Source organism: Trachypithecus francoisi, unplaced genomic scaffold (assembly GCF_009764315.1).
Source record: "Trachypithecus francoisi isolate TF-2019V2 unplaced genomic scaffold, Tfra_2.0 Lachesis_group14, whole genome shotgun sequence".
Lineage (NCBI taxonomy): Eukaryota > Metazoa > Chordata > Mammalia > Primates > Cercopithecidae > Trachypithecus > Trachypithecus francoisi.
The window spans coordinates 50638073-50659747 of NW_022681459.1; the positions used below are offsets into that span (position 1 = coordinate 50638073).

A 21675-nucleotide genomic window follows, 5' to 3' on the forward strand; every position below is an offset into this window, starting at 1 on the left:
CCACAGCGGGTGGATCCCAAGGTCAGGAGATCGAGACCATCCTGGCTAACATGGTGAAACCCATCTCTGCTAAAAATACAAAAAATTAGCCAAGCGTGGTGGTGTGCACGCGTAGTCCCAGCTACTCGGGAGGCTGAGGCAGGAGAATGGCGTGAAGCCAGTAGGCGGAGCTTGCAGTGAGCAGAGATTGTGCCACTGCACTCCAGCCTGGGCGACAGAGCAAAACTCTGTCTCAAAATAAAAAAAGACAAGCCATCTTTGTGTGTATACCAGGCACTGTGCTAGGTACTGGAGATACTATAAAGCACCAATTTCTGCTTTCAGGGGCTCACAGTGCAGAGGGAATGACAGACACCCTGTGAGCTGATCACTGTGATATGGTGTCACAACATTACAGGAGGGGTTTGAGCAGAGTACTGAGAGTACACAGCTACTCACTCTGTTTACATTGGAGAAGGTTCAGGATTAGTGGGCATTTGCCTGGCATTTTAGGCAGGAAGAATAATATGAACAAAAGAATTATGATATACTTCCTCTACCTCAGTTCTGAAGTTTTTATCTCTTCATTGACAATTTATATTGAAAATATTTTTAAACAATAATCTGCTTGATTTTAGCTTTATAAATCTGCCCCATCCTATGCCCTGTTTGATGCAAGATTAGCTATGATACCACCTTTTGACTCATACTAACGTCCCTCCCTCTGAGACCTTAAAGGCTTCCTTTCCTTTCCAGAAAACTGATGATGTAAGCCAAATGGAATTTTAAAATATGTATATGCTTTTTTTCCTTCTTTCAGATGCATGGCCAGAAAGTTCTTATATTTATGGATTCGAATGACTTTTGGAAGAATATTTCCCTCCAAAGCCAGGTAGTATTAGCTCAGAACACCATAATTCTGTTGAGTTCATTCTAGGGTTTTCTTTTATTTTAAGCCTGTATATAAACTTCATTATGGCTTGTGCTGTTACATTCCTCCCTTGTTCCTCCCCAGAATCCAGTAGACAGAAACAGTCCCTAATATAACCTATGTACTATAGTGGTAACTTCATACCTGTTAGTTGACTGCAGCTGCATTCATGGTGAGCTGTGAATGTTATCTACAAAGTAGCCAGTGAAGGTTAAGTTTTAGTGTTCAATGTCGTGGCCTTTAGCTACTGTGGCCTTCAGCTTCAAAGAAAAAGAAAGAAAGAAAAAAAATCACAAGCAAGTGACCAAGTGAAAGAATCAGGCAGGGCGCAGTGGCTCATGCCTGTAAACCCAGTACTTTGGGAGGCTGAGGCGGGCGAATCACTTGAGTTTAGGAGTTTGAGACCAGCCTGGCCAACCTGGTGAAACCCTGTCTCTACAAAAATTAGCTGCGCAGCGAGGCACGGTGGCTCATGTCTGTAATCCCAGCACTTTGGGAGGCCGAGGTGGGCGAGTCACCTGAGGTCAGGAGTTCGAGACCAGCCTGACCAACATGGATAAACCCTGTCTCTACTAAAAATACAAAATTAGCCGGGCATGGTGGCGCATGCCTGTAATCCCAGCTACTTGCGAGGCTGAGGCAGGAGAACTGCTTGGACCCAGGAGTCGGAGGTTGCAATGAGCCAAGATTATGCCATTGCACTCCAGCCTCGGCAACAAGAGCGAAAGTCCCTCTCAAAAAAAAAAAAGGCCAGGTGCGGTAGCTCACGCCTGTAATTCCAGCACTTTTGGGAGGCTGAGGCGGGCAGATCACAAGGTCAGGAGATTGAGACCATCCTGGCTAACACAGTGAAACCCCGTCTCTACTAAAAATACAAAAAGAAATTAGGTGTGGTGGCGGGTGCCTGTAGTTCCAGCTGCTCAGGAGGCTGAGGCAGGAGAATGGCGTAAACCCAGGAGGCGGAGCCTGCAGTGAGCCGCGATTGCACCACTGCACTCCAGCCTGGGTGACAGAGCGAGACTCTGTCTCAAAAAAAAAAAATTAGCTGAGCGTGGTGGCGTATGCCTGTAATCTCAGCTAATCGGGAGGCTGAGGCAGGAGAACCACTTGAACCCCGGAGGCAGAGATTGTGGTGAGCCGAGATTGTGCCATTGCACTTTAGCCTGGGCAACAGAGTGAGACTGTCTCAAATAAATAAATAGGCTGGGCGCGGTGGCTCAAGCCTGTAATCCCAGCACTTTGGGAGGCCGAGGCGGGCAGATCACGAGGTCAGGAGATCGAGACCATCCTGGCTAACACAGTGAAACCCCGTCTCTACTAAAAATACAAAAAACTAGCCGGGCGAGGTGGCGGGCGCCTGTAGTCCCAGCTACTCGGGAGGCTGAGGCAGGAGAATGGCGTGAACCCGGGAGGCGGAGGTTGCAGTGAGCTGAGATCCGGCCACTGCACTCCAGCCTGGGTGACAGAGAGAGACTCCGTCTAAAAAATAAATAAATAAATAAAAATAAGAATAAAAAAGAACCATACTTAAGTAAGATAAGATCTCTTTAGGAAAAGTGTTTGCCCAAGAGAAGTAATTGAGCTCTTTCAGGGCACTGGTCAGAGTGACAGATTGGCTTGATCAAGTGCAGAACCTGGGGAAAAAAATTGGCTTTAACAAAGGAAGTGAAATTTTAGCAGCAAATGCCTCTGTCATAGCCTCATTTTGTATAGACCAAGGCTGCCCATTGCTGTGGTTTTGGGTTATAATTGCTTTAGCTGCAGTGCTGAGAGTGGACTGCAACAGAGAGTCACAGGAGTCCCCGTACAGAATGCAGGGGAGCTGGAGAGAAGGGACCAGTGCAAGGTATGTTTCAAAAGGAGAATTGGCAGCCTTCGAGAGTGTAAGCACTTAAAAAATGAAATGTCTTGGGTTCCCTCCTGCTCCCCTCTTCCCCTTTTCTTTCCCTTAACTATAATGTTTCCTGTTTCATTTTTTGAGTCTGACTCCTTCATTCAATGTCTCTCAAGCAAGCCTGGCCTGTGTGTGTTTTCTGAAATATTTTCTTTGTATACCTTATGAGGGGCCCTGCTGTTCCATCTTCTCCTTTTTGTATGTTTACAGTGAAGCTCCTGATGTGTCTATGTTACCGGCCAGGTCTAGGTCCATTCTGCCCATGCGTGGTAAATCAATCACTGTGACACAGGTTTTGCAAAAGAGAAAAAACTTACTTGCAAGGCCACTGAGTGAGGAGGTGGGAGAACAGATCTCAAACCAGCCTCCCCAAAGATAAGCCTTAGGGATATTTGTGGGCTAGGGAAGTGGGGTGGTTTAAGGTGTGGGGTGAATTGGGGTGGATTGACAGTGGGGATAATGAAGTAACATTCATTGTGTACAAGTGTAGTCAGGGTTCATGGCATGTCATAGAACACATGTACAGAAAATAGAGGCATTAACATGATCCGAGGGTGGAGTTTTTGGCCCTCAAGCGTCGAAAGACCCTCTTGGGCTCCTTCACAGGCCCAGTTGAAGGGTTGGTGGTCTCCATCCGTTTGAACTGGGCAGGAGCTAGCCCAGGTTCCTGAAAAATAACTGAAGTGACCATTGCCATGGTGACCTGTGAATGTTATCTACAAAGTAGCCAATGAAAGTTAAGTTTTAGTGTTCAGGCTGGACATGGTGGCTCCCACCTGTAATCCTAGCACTTTGGGAGGCCAAGGCAGGCGGATTACTTGAGGTCAGGAGTTTGAAACCAACCTGGCCAACGTGGTGAAACTTTGTCTCTACTAAAAATACAAAGAAATCAGCCGGGCATGGTGGCGGGTGCCTGTAATCCCAGCTACTTGGGAGGCTGGAGCAGGAGAATTGCTTGAACCCAGGAGGCGGAAGTTGCATTGAGCCGAGATCACACCATTGCATTCCAGCCTGAGCAACAGAAAGAGAATCTGTCTAAAAAAAAAAAAAAAAAAAAAAAATAGTTGTAGTGTTCAGTGGTGTGGCCTTTAGCTTCAAAGAAAAGGAAAAAAAAAAAAGAAGCAAGTGACCAAAAGCAAGCAGGACAGCAGAGCTGATCATGTTAACCCCTTGTTTTCAGCTGTAGCCCATCCCAGCTGCAAGTGCTAGGCATCGTTCACCTCTATTTTACCTTCTTCTCCTGGATCCTGGGCATGTTGTCCTTCACTGCCTTGGTAGCTCTTTAGTGCATTAAATAAATTTTTTTTTCTCTGCTTTTTTTGTTGTTCATTGGGAAAATTGATCTAAATTGCTATTGTCAGAATTCTCTCTTTTTTGTTTAATTCATTGCATATTTATTGACCCCTCCACTGTTAGCTTAGAAGTTATATTCTCTTTTACTCTTCCTTTACTGACTGCCCTGATAAGTTACAAATGTGAATGTGTATTTTCTTTCTTTTTTTTTTTTTTTTTTTTTTTTTTTTGAGACGGAGTCTCGCTCTGTCGCCCAGGCTGGAGTGCAATGGCCGGATCTCAGCTCACTGCAAGCTCCGCCCCCTGGGTTTACGCCATTCTCCTGCCTCAGCCTCCCAAGTAGCTGGGACTACAGGGGCCCGCCACCTCGCCTGGCTAGTTTTTTTGTATTTTTTAGTAGAGATGGGGTTTCACCGTGTTAGCCAGGATGGTCTCGATCTCCTGACCTCGTGATCCGCCCGTCTCCGCCTCCCAAAGTGCTGGGATTACAGGCTTGAGCCACCGCGCCCGGCCCGTGAATGTGTATTTTCATTCAAATATGAATGTATATTTGTAACTTACCAGAATCTAATGTTAATTGGTTTTTTACTCTCTTCCTAGATAAGACAGGGTCCTTAGAATACTTTAGCTCTGCCTATCTCCCTCTCTTTGTGTATATTTTTAAATCTATAAAGCATTATTACTCTCATTTTATTTTTTGAGACGGAGTCTCACTCTGTCACTCAGGCTGCAGTGCAGTGGCGCAATCTCAGCTCACTGCAACCTCCACCTCCTGGATTCAAGCCTCGGCCTCCTGAGTAGTTGGGATTACAGGTGCGAGCCACCACACCCGGCTAATTTTCGTATTTTTGTAGAAACAAGGTTTTATCATGTTGGCCAGGCTGGTCTCAAATTCCTGACCTCAGGTGATCTACCTGCCTTAGCCTCCCAAAGTGCTGGGATTACAGGCATGAGCCACTGTGCCCAGCCTGTTATTTTCATTTTGTATAGCTGATATTTATTTAGATTTATTCACATATTTATCCTATTTACCCTTCCTTTTTCATTAATTTTTCTTTTTTTGCCCCAACATTACAACAAATATTTACCCTTTCTGTTGCCCTTTTTCTTCTCACATCTCCAGGTTTCTATCTGTGATAATTTTCCTTCTCCTGTCATTAGAAGGTCCCAGAGTATTTTCTTTCGGGTAGGTCTGCTGGTGAGAAATTCTCTCAGATTTTGTCTGTCTAAAAATATTTTATTCCATCTTCACCTTTGAAGGATATTTTCACTGAGTATGGAAGCCTGGGCTGCTGGTTTTTTCCCAGCACCTGGAAGATACTCCATCACTGTCTTATGGCTTCCATTTTTAAGCTGTTAGTCTAATTTTTGCTCTTTTGAAGATTCATTGCTTGTCTTAGTTTTCGGAAGCTTTGAATTTATTTTCTTATAATCTTTTATCTCATTTTGAGATTGTAAACAAGGTTTTTTTTTCTTTTTTGTGGACAAATCTTTCTGGCATACTTGTGTTTATATGCATGTTATTCTGCTCCTTATCGTCTTTCCTCATGTAACTTCAAATGCTTTTTTTTTTTTCTTTCCTGAGACTGCATCTCACCCTGTTGCCCGGGCTGGAGTGCAGTGGCATGATCTCAGCTCAGTGCAACCTCCGCCTCCTGGGTTCAAGCGATTCTCCTGCTTCAGCCTCCCACATAGCTGGGACTACAGGCACGTGCCACCATACCCAGCTAACCTTTTTATTTTTAGTAGAGACCATGTTGGCCAGGCTGGTCTCAAACTCCTGACCTCAGGTGATCTCCCCAACTCAGCCTCCCAAAATGCCAGGATTACAGGCATGAGCCACTGTGCCCGGCCTCAAATGCTTTTTTATTGTTTTTTATTTTTTTATTTTTTATTTTTTTTCAGTCTTACTCGCTCTGTTGCCCACGGTGGAGTGCAATGGTGTGATCTTGGCTCACTGCAACCTCTGCCTCCCAGGTTCAAGCGATTTTCCTGTCTCAGCCTCCCTTGTAGCTGGGATTACAGATGGGCGCTACCACACTCAGCTAATTTTTGTATTTTTAGTAGAGACTGTGTTTCACCATGTTGGTCAGGCTGGTCTCGAAATCTTGACCTTGTGATCTGCCTGCCTCAGCCTCCCAAAGGGTTCAGATTACAGGCGTGAGCCACTGCGCCCGGCCTTTTTTGGTCTGTTTCTTTCTTTTTTTCTTTTTGCTGACACAGAGTCTCACTCTGTCGCCCAGACTGGAGTGCAGTGGCGCAATCTCGGCTCACTGCAATCTCTGCCTCCTGGGTTCAAGCGATTCTTCTGCCTCAGCCTCCCAAGTAGCTAGGATTACAGATGTGTACCACCATGCCTGGCTAATTTTATTGCTTATTTTTATGTGAAATTAGTTTTCCTGAATTTTAATTTTTAAGTTTATATGTCTTTATATATTTTTTAGAGATGAGGTCTTGCTGTATTGCCCTGCAGTAGTGTGATCATAGCTCACTGCAGCCTTGAACTTGTGGGCTCAAGTAATCCTTCTGCCTCAGCCTCCCAAGTAGCTGAGACTGTAGGCACAAGCCACCACACCTGCCTTATTATCCTGAACTTTTAGAGTAAGTCAAGGTTCAGTTAATTTTTACTAATTTCATAGAACTCCTGTTGTTTTTGTTTAGGGTTCAGAAATATAGTGGCTTTTTTTATGGGGTATCCTGGTTTTGTTCCCTTATCACACTTGGTCTGGATCTTCTTTTTCTTTGTCTCTTTTGACTCTCCCCTGCTCAAATTTTTTTCTACCTGTGGCTATTTCTCCTCCATATGAAGCCCTATCCTAGAAGGGTACCCTGGCAGGTCAGTTTTGAGATTCCCTAGGGGCTGGACTGCTCTGTTTCCGTTCGTATGTGAGCCCTGGTGCTGGAGAGGATAAAACTCATAGTTTCAGCTGCTCATCTCAAATTGGGCGTCTCTACCTTCCAATGACTACTCATTGGCTATTTTGGGGTTCTCCTATTGTTAGGTTTCTCAGATGCTACTTGGGGATCCAAAGATTGAAAACTGTGTTGCTACCTCCACTATTTTCCTAAAATCTAGTTTTTTTGGTTTTTGGTTTTTGGTTTTTTTTTTGAGACGGAATTTTGCTCTTGTTGCTCAGGCTGGAGTGCAGTGGCACAGTCTTGGCTCACTGCAACCTCCACTTTCTGGATTCAAGCAATTCTCCTGCCTCAGCCTCCTGGTTAGCTGGGATTAAAGGTGCACACCATCACGCCCTGCTCATTTTTTGTGTTTTCAGTAGAGAAGGGGTTTCACCATTTTGGCCAGGGTGGTCTTGAACTCCTGACCTCAGGTGATCCACCTGCCATGGCCTCCCAAAATGCTGGGATTACAGGCATGTGCCAGCATGCCCAGCCCTAAAATCCATTTTTTACGTAATTTTATTTATCGATATTTGACCCATATATGACTGGGAACCTCATTTCAAATAATGCCTTCCGAGTCCTTGGGAAATGCTGATTGTATGTTAGAAGTACACTGACTCTAAGAGAAAGTCTAACAATGGCTGAAACAAATGGAGATTTGCTTTTTCTTTTTTTTTTTTTTTTAAAATTGTTAACTTTTTTTTACTTTTAGAGACTATGTTTTCCAGGCTGGTCTTGAACTCCTGTGCTTAAGTGATCCTCCCTGCCTCAGCCTCCCAAAGTATTAGGATTACAGGCATGAGGGGATTTACTTTTTTTTTTAAACAAGCCATCTGGAGGTTGGCAGTTACTGGTATTGCTTCAACTGTTCAGTCATGTAGTTTCAGGCTCAGGCTTCTAGTACCTTTCTAGTTCAACATCCTTAGCACATTGGCCCTTTGTCCTCATAGGTGACACTTCGTAGTTGCAAGATGACTGTTCTAGCTTTACACAGGAAGGTGGGGGTAAGGGAGGTGTCCTTTTGATCTCTTTATCAGGAAAGAAAACTTCCCTGGAAGTTCCCCACCGCATTCTGCTTCTGCCTCATTGGCCAGAGCTTTGTCACCGGCCACCTTTAGCTACAGGGGAGGTTGGGAAAGAAATCTTTCTGGCCTCTGTAGTGGATACTGATGAGAAAAAGGGCTTGGCCGTGGGTGTTGGGTTAGCCAGTGACTGCTAGCTAACACTGCTACACTGCTTTAAAACATTTGCATTGGCCGGGCGCGGTGGCTCAAGCCTGTAATCCCAGCACTTTGGGAGGCCGAGGCGGGCGGATCACAAGGTCAGGAGATCGAGACCATCCTGGCTAACACAGTGAAACCCCGTCTCTACTAAAAAGTACAAAAAACTAGCTGGGCGAGGTGGCGGGCGCCTGTAGTCCCAGCTACTCGGGAGGCTGAGGCAGGAGAATGACGTGAACCTGGGAGGCGGAGCTTGCAGTGAGCTGAGATCCGGCCACTGCACTCCAGCTTGGGCGACAGAGCGAGACTCTGTCTCAAAAAAAAAAAAAAAAAAGGGTGTAGAGGAAAGAATATTGGACTAGAATTAAGGAGACCTGAGCTTTGGTTGTAACCCAGGCCCTAGCTAATTATTTGATCTGAGGATAGTTATGCCTGTGGGCCTCAATTTTGCAAATTACAGAATGATAGAGTGAGAATATTTGTTTTCTAAGCAGCTACCGAAATTAGAATTTTGATACTGTGTTTCCATTGACTTAGAAACTTGTGAAGGGATAGTTATTTTCCAATATCTATATATCAATATCAAATATCAATGTGTTAAAATCAAGTAGGTTCGGCCGGGCGCAGTGGCTCAAGCCTGTAATCCCAGCACTTTGGGAGGCCGAGACGGGCGGATCACGAGGTCAGGAGATCGAGACCATCCTGGCTAACACGGTGAAACCCCGTCTCTACTAAAAATACAAAAACTAGCCGGGCGAGGTGGCGGGCGCCTGTAGTCCCAGCTACTCGGGAGGCTGAGGCAGGAGAATGGCGTAAACCTGGGAGGCGGAGCTTGCAGTGAGCTGAGATCTGGCCACTGCACTCCAGTCCCGGGGACAAGAGTGAGACTCCGCCTCAAAAAAAAAAAAAAAAAAAATCAAGTAGGTTCTTTGTTACTTGGGGGAACACTGGGCATCCTGATCTTTGTTTTTAGTCTTTTTCCATACTGAGTTATTTATTTCTCAATTTTAGGTGTGTTAGGCGGGAATAATGTCATGCCACAAACTGCAGAATAATGCCTTTATGTGCTTAATGTTTTAGCATTGTTTTTTGTTGTTGTTTTTTTTTTTTGAGACAGAGTTTCGCTCTTGTTGCCTAGGCTGGAGTGCAAAGGTGGGATCTTGGCTCACTGCTACTTTTGCCTCCTGGGTTCAAGCAATTCTCCTGTCTCAGCCTCCCAAATAGCTGGGACTACAGGCATGCGCCACCACGCCTGGCTATTTTTTGTATTTTTAGTAGATACAGGGTTTTACCATGTTGGTTAGGTTGGTCTTGAACTCCTAACCTCAGATGATCCACTTGCCTCAGCCTCCCAAAGTGCTGGGATTACAGCATGAGCCTCCGCACCCAGCCTTAACCATTTTTTTTTTAAGTACAGTTTCCATTTTATTTTTCTCCAGAGTATAATTTTTCTTCAGTCCTTAAGGACACAGCTTCTTAATGGGTTTTGGTGGGAGTCATGGGGCAACGCCCACAGGTCAAAATTGTGGTGCGGGTATTCAGTCTTAGTGGGCTTCATGAGATTGATTTCTGACTACTTAGCTGTGAATGGCACAACTCACATATTAAGGCAGCTTCATATATGGCTTGGGTAGCACCTAGACATCAAAGACCCTCACTTCAGAAATGTCCCTGACTGCTGCAGCCTCTACTGTGTTTCACATGATTAATTTCTCCTGTTTTTGTTAAAGTCACTAAATTTACTACAGTCAGTGATGAATTCCTAAACTTTCTTTAACTTGACCTACCAGGTAGCATTAGAGAGTCCATCATTTCCTTCTTCTAGAATCCCTTTCTTCTCCCAGCTTCTAGTTACCATCCTCTTGTGTTTTTTTTCCTACCTCTTTGACTGCCTCCTTTGTTTTCTTCCTCATCTAAATACCCCAACACCTAGTCTTTGCACTGCTTCTCTAGCTGCCCCACAACCGAAATCTCATCAAATCTCGTCAAATCTCACAGTGATTCTCAGATGCGTATGCCCAGCCAAGACCTCTGCCTTGAAACTCTGTACTTTTACATACGTGACAACTCCACTGGGTGTCACACCATAGTATGTCCAAAACTTGAAATCGTCATCTTCCCCCTCTCAGGGGAAACTCCATCCTTCCAAGTGCTCAGGTCAGAAACAGTGAAGTCATCCTTCACACCTCGTGTTCTTTCACACCCCAATTTAAAATGTCAAATGCCAAAATCATGTTGCTTCAACCTTCAAAATGCATTCAGAATCCAGCCACTTTTCAGACCTCTAGTAGCTACCACCTGGTCCAGCCAGTCACTGAGGGAGAGCCCTCAAGTGACTCCGGTGACTCCTCATTGGTCTCCTGCTTCTTGTCTTGCCCCTAGTCAGTATCTTCCCAGTAGGTAGTCTGAGTAAATCAAGTCACATCATTCTGTCAAACTTCCAGTGGCTTCCTGCTGAAAGTAAAAGCCCATAGTCCTTACCGTGGCCTACAAGACCAACCAACTTTTTGTGCCACCTATAGGTTTTTTTTTTTCATTTCTGCTGTCATATTTTTAATTTCCAAGAGCTTGTTTTTGTTCTCTGCATGTTCCCTTTTTAATTTCTAAAAGCTTCTTTTGTTCTCTGCATGTTTCCTTTCTTTTTAATAGTATCCTGGAGGCCCAAAATTTTTTGAGGATAATGTGGGTTTTTTTAAAGATGTTTATCTGCTTACACTTTGTGTCTTCTAAGATCCTTTTTTCTTTGTGTTTTTGGTCACTGTGTCATGTTGGAGCCTTTCCTCAAATGTCAAGAGATTCTTATATTGTCTGTTTATATTTAACAGCAGGGCCCTAAAAAGCTAATTTTAGAAGCTTTTTTCTTTTCTTTTCTGATTCCCCTGCTTCAGCCTCCCAAGTAGCTGGGATTACAGGCATGCAATGCACCAGCATGCCTGGCTACTTTTTGAATTTTTAGTAGAGATGGGGTTTCACCACGTTGGTCAGGCTGGTCTCAAACTCCTGACTTCAGGTGATCTGCCTTACCTCGGCCTCCCAAAGTGCTGGGATTACAGGTGTGAGCCACCACACCCAGCCAGAAGCTTTTATATGTAAGCATGAGGACTTACAACTTGAAGGCTTCACTGTAGGCTTTGGGGTAGATTTCACCAGGGAATCTAGCTGTCTGTGTCTCTGACGGCCTTTTCCCTCAGGTTGATCAGTTTTCCCCAGACAAAAGAGATACCCTCCAACTCCTTCTGGCATGGGGTGGGATGGAGATGAAGGTGGTAATTTTCTTTTTTTTTTTTTTTTTTTTTTTTGAGGCGGAGTCTCGCTCTGTCTCCGGACTGGAGTGCAGTGGCCGGATCTCAGCTCACTGCAAGCTCCGCCTCCCGGGTTTACGCCATTCTCCTGCCTCAGCCTCCCGAGTAGCTGGGACTACAGGCGCCCGGAAGGTGGTAATTTTCAAAATTTTTAAATTTGTATTTATTAATTAATTTTTTTTTTTTTTTTGAGACAGAGTCTTGCTCTGTCACCCAGGCTGGAGTGCAGTGGCGTGATTGACTACCGCAACCTCTGCCTCCCAGGTTCAAGCAATTCTCCTGCCTCAGCCTCTTGAGTAGCTGGGATTACAGGTGCCCACCACCATGCCTGGCTAATTTTTATATTATTAGTAGCGACGAGGTTTCACCCTCTTGGCCAGGCTGGTATCGAACTCCTGACCTTGTGATCCAGCCACCTCAACCTCCCAAAGTGCTGGGATTATAAGCGTGAGCCACCACGCCCGGCCTACAGGTTTTTTTTTTTCCTGTTTTTTTTTTGTTGTTGTTTTTTTTTTTTTTTTTTTGAGGTGGAGTCTCGCTCTGTCGCCCGGACTGGAGTGCAATGGCCAGATCTCAGCTCACTGCAAGCTCCGCCTCCCGGGTTTACGCCATTCTCCTGCCTCAGCCTCCCGAGTAGCTGGGACTACAGGCGCCCGCCACCTCGCCCGGCTAGTTTTTTTTGTATTTTTAGTAGAGACGGCGTTTCACCGTGTTAGCCAGGATGGTCTCGATCTCCTGACCTCGTGATCCGCCCGTCTCGGCCTCCCAAAGTGCTGGGATTACAGGCTTGAGCCACCGCGCCCAGCCTCTGTTTTTTTTTAAACAGAATCTTACTCTGTCACCCAGGCTAGAGTACAGTGGTATGATCTCGGCTCACTACAACCTCTACCTCTCAGGTTCATGCGAGTCTCCTGCTTCAGCCTCCCAAGTAGCTGAGACCATGGGCATGCACTGCCATGCCTGGCTAATATTTGTATTTTTAGTAGAGATGGAGGTCTTGCCATGTTGGCCAGGCTGGTCTCGGACTGCCCTCAAGTGATCCACCCACCTTGGCCTCCCAAAGTGCTGGGATTACGAACATGACACTGCGTCCAGCCGAAGGTGTTAATTATAAGCTTGGCTGCAAGCAGGAAAAGGGATGGTAGATCTCATTGTTCAGTATGTAGACTTTTGGTCTAGGACCATCTCCCAAGCTTTGCCTAGTATTCTGGAGTCCAGTTCTCCTGTGGCTCGCCTCTTCAGAGATATACCTGAGTCTCTGCTTGAGTGAATAATGGGATCCAGGAGCCTAACCGCTTCTGACACACAGGCTTGCAAACAATCCTGTGTTTTCATCTCAGTCCACAGCTCCTCGTCTCCTGATACTTCTCATTTCCACCCCTTTCTGGGGGGCCTGTGCCACCAGGTGGGTGCTTCTTGTCTCCCTTCTTCCCCCACAACAAGACACTTAGTTCTCTCCTTTATCTGGTGATTCATCTGCAACTCTCTTGCCTAAAATTGACTAAAATTTGTTGACAGCTCTTGGCTGTCACCCTTTCTCCTATTCTCTTGGTCTTTATAGGCTTACACCTTTTTGAATACCTTTGCTGTTATTTAATGCGTCATGGGGAATGGAAGGAGGTAAATGGATATGTTCATTTTACCATGTGCAAATGGTTCCTTTTTATTACAGTTTTTTAGAATTGTAGGTTGGGCGTAGTGGCTTGCACCTGTAATCCCAGCACTTTGGAAGGCCGAGGCAGTCAGATCACAAGGTCAAAAGTTCGAGACCAGCCTGGCCAACATGGTGAAACCCCATTTCTACTAAAAATACAAAAATTAGCTGGGCGTGGTGGCGTGTGCCTGTTATCCCAGTTACTCAGGAGACTGAGGCAGGAGAATTGCTTGAACTCGGGAGGCAGAGGTTGCAGTGAGCCGAGATGGCGCCACTGTACTCTAGCCTAGAGTACAGCCTTCACTGTACTCTAGCCTAGACAGAGAAGACTCTGTCTCAAAAAAAAAAAAGAAAAAGAATTGTGAATGAATCTGTTCTACAATCTTTCAAATATTATAGAAATGTACAGTTTAGGAGCCAGCCTCCTATAATCCCCCCCTCCCCAAGAGAGAACCACTGGCATTAGTTTGATATTCTGGAGTCTTTTCAGGCTTTTAATATGTATGATATAATCATTTATGTATGCATACACACATGCTTGTTTATATGTACAGAAGTGTGTATATGTGTGTGTGTGTATATATTTGATGTATTCCAACATACGGGTGCTGTAAATACATAAAATTAGGCCGGGTGCAGTGGCACATGTTTGTAATCCCAGCACTTTAGGAGGCTGAGGCAGTAAGATCACCTGAGGTCAGGAGTTCAAGCCCAGCCTGGCCAATGTGGTGAAACCCTGTCTCTACTAAAAATACAAAAATTAGCTGGGCGTGGCCGTGTATGCCTGTAATCTCAGCTACATGGGAGGCTTAGGAAGGAGAATCACTTGAACCCAGGAGGTGGAGGTTGCAGTGAACTGAGATCGTGCCATTGCACTCTAGACTGGGCAACAAGAGGGAAGCTCTGTCTCAAAAAATATATATATATATATAAATACTATTGTTTATTTATTCATTCATTCATTGAGACAGAATCTCGCTCTGTCAGCCAGGCTGGAGTGCAGTGGCCTGATCTCAGCTTACTGCAACCTCCACCTCCTGGGTTGAAGCAATTCTTGTGCCTCAGCCTCCCAAGTAGCTGAGACTACAGGCATGCACCACCATGCCCAGCTAATTTTTGTATTTTTGGTAGGTTTCGCCATGTTGGCCAGGCTGGTCTCAAACTCCTGACCTCAAGTGATCTGCCTGCCTTGGCCTCCCAAAGAACTTCGATTACAGATGTGAGCCACTGTGCCTGACCTAATTTTTTAAAAAACATACCATATTATACATACCATGCAGTGACTTTATTTTTTCACCGAATCACTTTCTGAGGCATCTGTCCCTTCAGTACTCTTAGGTCCGCTTCATTCATAGAAAATGAGCGCATGGCATTGATTGAATTGTATTATTAACCTGTCCTCTTTTGATGGGTATTTGTGGTGTTTCATTCTTCTCTTGTTATTATTATAAGCAATAGTGAGGTGAATTCCCTTATGTATGTCTTTGTAAGCTAGTTTTTAAAAATCGTGAGTGGAATTGAGCTCAGTGGCTCACGCCTGTAATGCCAGCACTTTGGGAGGCTGAGGCCAGTGGACCACCCGAGCTCAGGAGTTCGAGACCAGCCTGGCCATTATGGCAAAAGCCCATCTTTACTAAAAGTACAAAAATTAGCTGGGTGTGGTGGCATGCGCCTGTAGTCCCAGCTACTCAGGAGGCTGAAGCAGGAGAATCGTTTGAACCTGGGAGACGGAGCTTGGAGTGAGCTGAGATCGTGCCACTGCACTCCAGCCTGGGCAACAGAGCGAGACTCTGTCTCAAATTAAAACAAAACTATGAGTGGGTTAGGAGGAGCAACATGTTAGTAACCTGCAGAACCATGAAAAGAAATTCAAAGTGATTGACAGGCCAGTGCAGTGGCTTATGCTTGTAATCCCAGCACTTTGGGAGGCCAAGGTGAGCAGATTGTCTGAGCTCAGGAGCGTGAGACCAGCCTGGGCAACATGGTGAAAACTTGTCTCTACTGAAATACAAAAAATTATCTCGGTTGGGTGGCATATGCCTGGAGTTACAGCTACTCGAGAGACTGAGGCACGAGCATAACTTGAACCCATGAGGTGGAGATTACAGTGAGCAGAGATCATGCCACTGCCCTCCAACTTGGGTGACAGAGCAAGACTGTTTCAAAAAAAATTTTTAAAAATCAACACCATCTGTCACTGCTCTTCTGTGTTCCTTATTACCTTTTTCCTGACTAATTTCTCTTACTCATCTTTTGCTGCTGTTATAACTCCCCTCTTCAGATTTCAGCTAAATTCATATCCTATGTTCCTGTTAAGTACTAGGAATATTATTAGGCATTTACTTATTTTATAACTTTAATTTCATATGTTTGTGAATAAGGCATTCCTACTTTTTAGTAATAAAAATATTTTTCATTCTGGTGAATAAAAAAATTAAAAATAGTAATTTTCAATTCACTTTATGGTATTTGAAAAGTCAGATTTTGGGAGACCAAGGGAGGAGGATCACCTGAGCTCAGGAGTTCAAGACTAGCTAGGGTAGCATAGTGAAACCCTGCCTCTACAAAAAATAAAAAATTAACCAGGCGTAGTAGTGGAGCATGTCTGTAGTCACAGCTACTTGGGAGGCTGAGGTGAAAGGATCACTTGAGCCTAGGATGTCAAGGCTGCAGTGAGCCGTGACTGCACCACTGCATTCCAGCCAGGGCAACAGGGCGAGACCCTGTCTCCAAAAAAAAGTCAGATTTTTATGTTAACATCTTTAATCAGTAAAACCAATATTAGAAAATTTTTAACCTCATTTCTAGTTTAAGTAGCTCTGAGATTCTGACCTGAAAAAGCCAAATATGTCTATTTTCCCTCTTTTTAAGTTTTTTTTGATTGTTTAAGAGATAAGATCTCGCTCTGTTGCCCAGACCAGAGTGCAGTGACACATTCACAGCTCACTGCAGCCTTGACCTCTGGGGCTCAAGCTATCCTCCCACCTAAGCCTCTGGAATAGCTGGGGCCACAGGTGCATGCCTCCATACTTGGCTAACTAAAAAAATTTTGAGGGGGCCGGACGTGATGACTGAAGCCTGTAATCCCAGCACTTTGGGAGGCCGAGGTAAGCGGATCACCTGAGGTCAGGAGTTTGAGACGAGACCAGCCTGACCAGCATGGAGAAACTCTGTCTCTACTAAAAATACAAAATTAGCTGGGCGTGGTGGCGCATGCCTGTAATCCCAGCTACTCAGGAGGCTGAGGCAGGGGAATCACTGGAAGCCAGGAGGCAGAGATTGCGGTGAGCAGAGATCACACCATTGCACTCCAACCTGGGCAACAAGAGCAAAACTCCGTCTCAAAAAAAAAAAAAAAAAAAATTGCAGAGCTGGGTACAGTGGCTCATGTGTGTAATCCCAGCACTTTGGAGGCTCAGGTGAGAGTATCGCTTGAGCCCAAGAGTTTGAGAACAGCTTGGGTAATATAGTGAGACATCGTCACAAATTTTTTTATTTTTATTTTTTGGGTAGAGATGGAATGTTTTATTTTATTTTATTCTATCTTATTTATTTTTTTTTTTTTTGAGACAAAGTCTCACTCTGTTGCCCAGGTTGGAGTGCAAGGGACTCGATCTCGGCTCACCACAACCTCTGCCTCCCGGGTTCAAGCAATTCTCCTGCCTCAGCCTCCCGAGTAGCTGGGACTACAGGCATGTACCACCATGCCCAGCTAATTTTTGTATTTTTAGTAGAGATAGGGTTTTACTATGCCAGCCAGTCTTGTCTCGAATTCCTGACTTTGTGATCCACCCGCTTCAGCCTCCCAAAGTGCTGGGATTGCAGGTGTGAGCCACCGTGTCCGGCCTTTTTTTTTTTTCCTTGTATTTGAGACAGGCTCTTACTCTTTCGCCCAGGCTGGAGTGCAGTGGTGCAATCTCAGTTCACTGGAACGTCTGCCTTCTGGGTTCAAGTGATCCTCCCACTTCAGCCTCCCAGGTAGCTGGGACTACAAGAGCATGCCTGCACTATGCCTGGCTAATTTTTTATTTTTTGTAGAGACTGGATTTCACCATGTCACCCAGCCTAGTCCTGAACTCCAGCAATCCAACTGTCTCAGCCTCCCAAAGTGCTGGGATTACAGCCATAAACTACCACTTCAGCCCTAGATGGAGTCTTGCTATGTTGCCGAGGTTGGTCTTGAACTCCTGGCCTCAAGCAGTCCTCCCACTTTGACCTCTCAAAGCGTTTGGATTACAGGCATAAGTCACCATGCCTGGCCTCTATTTTTAATCTATCTTGGTGTTTACTTTTTGTTCTTCGAGACAGAGTCTTGCTCTGTCACCAGGCTGGAGTGCAGTGGCGCAGTCTCAGCTCACTGCAACCTCTGCCTCCCGGATTCAAGCAGTTCTCCTGCCTCAGCCTCCTGAGTAGCTGGGACTACAGGCGCATGCTACCATGCCCAGGTAATTTTTGCATTTTTAGTAGAGATGGGGTTTCACCGTGTTGGCCAGGATGGTCTTGATCTCTTGACCTTGTGATCCACCCGCCTTGGCCTCCCAAAGTACTGGGATTACAGGCGTGAGGCACTGCGCCCGGCTGGTGTTTTCATTTTTTGTTTGTTTGTTTGTTTTTAGTAGAGATGGGGTTTCACCATGTTAGCCAGGATGGTCTTGATTTCCTGACCTCGTGATCCGCCCGCCTCGGCCTCCCAAAGTGCTGGGATTACAGGTGTGAGCCACTGCGCCCGGCCATACTTTTTTGTGAGAAGGCAACAATATGAAACTGTGATTTGGAAAGAGATGTTAGCTCCAACATCATCATATATATATATGATTTTTTTGTATTTCCCTAGATTTTACTATGAGCAGCGATTACTACGGAAGGTCTTCGAAGAATGGAAAGAAGAGTGGTGGGTTTTCCATCATGAGTGGAAACTCTGTGTTCGAGCTGACTGTCACTACAGGTCAGGTTTCGTGTTATACTCCTTCAGTTTTACTGATGCACATTATCAGATGATTATGTGTTGGCATGTTTATGGTCAAAAGAAGCAAACTTTGGATCACTTTTGGTTTTTCTTCAAATCATTTTTAGAGTTAGCAAGATCAAAGTTCCAAATTAAACCCAAGCATGTATGCACATGCTGGGCACGTGCACACAGACACACATACACACACACCTCCCACACCTCTAATTCAGGTAACTAGTATCTGTTGGTTATGCTAATAGTTTAAATGGGATTTTCCCACCGATTTTCATTTCTATATAATTTCTAATTCTGAAAGTATTCTGAGTTTTTTTTTGTTGTTTGTTTTAAGACAGAGTCTCACTCTGTTGCCCAGGCTGGAGAGCTGTGGCACGATCTTGGCTCACTGCAACCTCCACCTCCTAGGTTCAAGCAATTCTCCTGCCTCAGTCTCCCGAATAGTTGGGATTACTGGCATGCGCCACCATGCCCAGCTAATTTTTGTAGTTTTAGTAGAGACAGGGTTACATCATGTTGACTGGGCTGGTCTCGAACTCCTGACTTCAGATGATCTGCCCGCCTTGGCCTCCCAAAGTGCTGTGATTACAGGCGTGAGCCACTGCGCCTGGCCTATTTTTTTTGTTTTGTTTTTTTGAGATGGAGTCTTACTCTTGTTGCCCAGGCTGGAGTGCAGTGGCTCACTGCAACCTCCGCCCCCTGTGTTCAAGCGATTCTCCTGCCTCAGCCTCCCTAGTAGCTGAGATTACAGGCATGTGCCACCATGCCCAAAATTATTATATACAATAATTTTGTATTTTTAGTAGAGATGAGGTTTCTCCATGTTGGTCAGTCTGATCTCAATCTCCTGACCTCAGGTGATCCTCCCGCCTTGGCCTCCCAAAGTGCTGGGATTACAGGCATGAACCACCATACCTGGCCCTGTTTTAAAAATAATGAGTTGTTCTAATTTACATTGATTGTGGGAGAAAATATATGCCCAACATAGAATGTTAAGAAAATAGAGGCCAGGCCCTGTAATCCTGGCACTTTGGAATGCCAAGGTAGGTGGATCACTTAAGCGCAAGAGTTTGAGACCAGCCTTAGCAACATGATGTAACCCCATCTCTACCAAAAAGTACAGAATACCAGCAGGGTGTAGGGGTGTGCGCCTGTGGTCTCAACTACTTGGGAGGCTGAGGCAGAAGGATTGCTTGAGCCCGGGAGGCAGAGATTGCAGTGAGCTGAGATTGTGCCACTCACTCCAGCCTGGGCAACAGAGCTAGATCCTGACACACACAGACACACACACACACACACACACAGAAGAAAAGAAAGGAAAAAACTCTTAATCCTTGACATTCACATTCCCGGGGATAAGTGAAGGGGAAAGGAACAATTGAAAATTATTATATCAAATACACATTTTCAGACCTTTTTTAAAAATCTGAATGTCGTTTCTTATAGACTGTGTATTTAAAATGGTATTAACTCTTACTGTAGTAATTTCTTTGTCTAGGTTCTTTGGAGCAAGAGTTCTGATTTATGGATATTTCAGATTAAAATATAGATACACTGAGTTGTTTTAATAAGCAGATAGAATATGAAATCAAGGCCTAGGAATTACAGTAGTGAATATATGGGGAAGGCCGAGTGTGGTGGCTCACTCCTGTAATCCCAGTACTTTGGGAGGCTGAGGCGGGTGGATCACTTGAGGTTAGGAGTTCGAGACCAGCCTGGCCAACACTGATGAAACCTTGTCTCTATTAAAAAAAAAAAAAAAATACAAAAATTCCAGCCTGGGCAACACAGTGGAAACCCCATCTCAATGAAAATACAAAAGGCATTAGCCGGGCGTGGCGGCATGCGCCTGTAGTCCCAGCTATTTGGGAGGTTGAGACCGGAAAATTCATTGAACTCAGGAGGCAGAGACTGCAGTAAGTCGAGATCATACCACTGCACTCCAGCCTGGGCAACAAAGCAAGACTCTGTCTCCAAAAAATGAAAATAAAAAAATAAAAAAATTAGCTGGGCATGGTGGCATGTGCCTGTAGTCCCCAGCCACTCGGGAGGCTGAGGCAGAAGAATTGCTTGAACCAAGGAGTCGGAGGTTGCAGTGAGCTGAGATCATGCCACTGCACTCCAGCCTGGGCGACAGAGTGAGACTCTGTCTCAAAAAAAGAAAAAACTTTTTAAAATGAATGTTAATAAAATATTTAAAACTAGGAAAATATGAAGAGATGAAAGTCTTAAAATGTATGGCGTATGTATCAAGAAGAAGGAAAAGGCGTCAATGACCATGTGGTAGTGCAAACGAGAAGTGATGTTTTTTATAGTGTGGATAGTTAAGATAATTAAGATGGGACTGTCGGCCAGGCATCGTAGCTAACACCTGTAATCCTAGCACTTTAGGAGGCCGGGGCAAGAGATCACTTGAGCCCAGGAGTTTGAGACCAGCCTAGGGAACATGGCAAAAGCCCCCTCTACAAAAAAATACAAAAATTAGCCAGGAGTGGTGGTGTGTTCCTGTAGTCCTAGCTACTCGGAGGCCAAGGTAGGAGGAGTACCTGAGCCCAGGGAGGGCTCAAGGCTACAGTGAGCCATGTTCACATTACTGCACTCCAGCCTAGGTGACAGAGTGAGACCCTGTGTTTAAAAAAAAAAAAAAAAAAAAAGACAAGATTGTCTTTCCAACATCATGGATTTTTTTTTTTTTTTTTTTTTTTAATTTGAGACAGAGTCTTGGTGTCACCCATGCTGGAGTGCAGTAGAGCAATCTCGGCTCACTGCAACCACTGCCTCCCGGGTTCAAGCGATTCTCCTGCCTCAGCCTTCTGAGTAGCTGAGACTACAGGCACATGCCACTACGTGTGGCTAATTTTTATATTTTTAGTAAAGACAGGGTTTCACCATGTTGACCAGGCTGGTCTCGAACTCCCAACCTCAGGTAATCTGCCTGCTTCGGCCTCCCAGAGTGCTGAGATTACAGGTGTGAGCTACTCTGCCTGTCCCAAACATCATGAATTTGTGGATGATGAAAGTGAACTTATTCTTGGAGCAGTCAAGCCTTTGCTTCCTCAGTGACACTTTAAGGTATGGAGAATGACTCTTCCTCAAAGAGAATAGAGTTCATTGTGATTGTGGGAAATGAAATTTTAGCTTTGGTGCAGATATGGGTTTTTTTTTTTTTTTTTTAAATCAGAAGTGTCAATGTAAATTTCTTCTGAGTATAGAACAGACTTGGTGTATTGGATTAGGAGTTGTTTTGCTGTTGTTTGTTTTTTGAGACAGAATCTTGCTCTGTTGTTCAGGCTGAGTGCAGTGGCGCAATCTCGGCTCACTGCAACCTCTACCTCCTGAGTTCAAGTGATTCTCCTGCCTCAGCCTCCGGAATAGCTGGGATTACAGGCATCCAGCCTGTAATGCCACCACACCCTGCTAATTTTTGTATTTTTAGTAGAGATGGGGTTTCACCATATTGGCCAGGCTGTTCTTGAACTCCTTGTCTCGGCCTCTGAAAGTGCTAGGACTGGCCAGGCGCGGTGGCTCACGCCTGTAA

General features: G+C 45.0%; 1 protein-coding gene across 18 annotated transcripts in view; it reads left to right on the forward strand.

The window, feature by feature from the left end:
* SFI1 (SFI1 centrin binding protein) overlaps positions 1–21675 on the forward strand; it is a 126639-nt gene that overhangs the window by 32153 nt on the left and 72811 nt on the right. For 14 of the 18 annotated variants that reach the window (XR_004442397.1, XR_004442399.1, XR_004442398.1 and 11 more), the window contains exons 4-5: positions 800–871; positions 18009–18119. Coding sequence is in view for 13 of the 18 variants with exons in the window: in XM_033233302.1 (XP_033089193.1) it covers positions 800–871; positions 18009–18119 (183 nt within the window). In the remaining 5 variants the exon portion in view is untranslated. The remainder of the gene's footprint in view (positions 1–799; positions 872–18008; positions 18120–21675) is intronic. The other 4 variants (XM_033233303.1, XM_033233304.1, XM_033233307.1 and 1 more) reach the window with 1 other exon arrangement.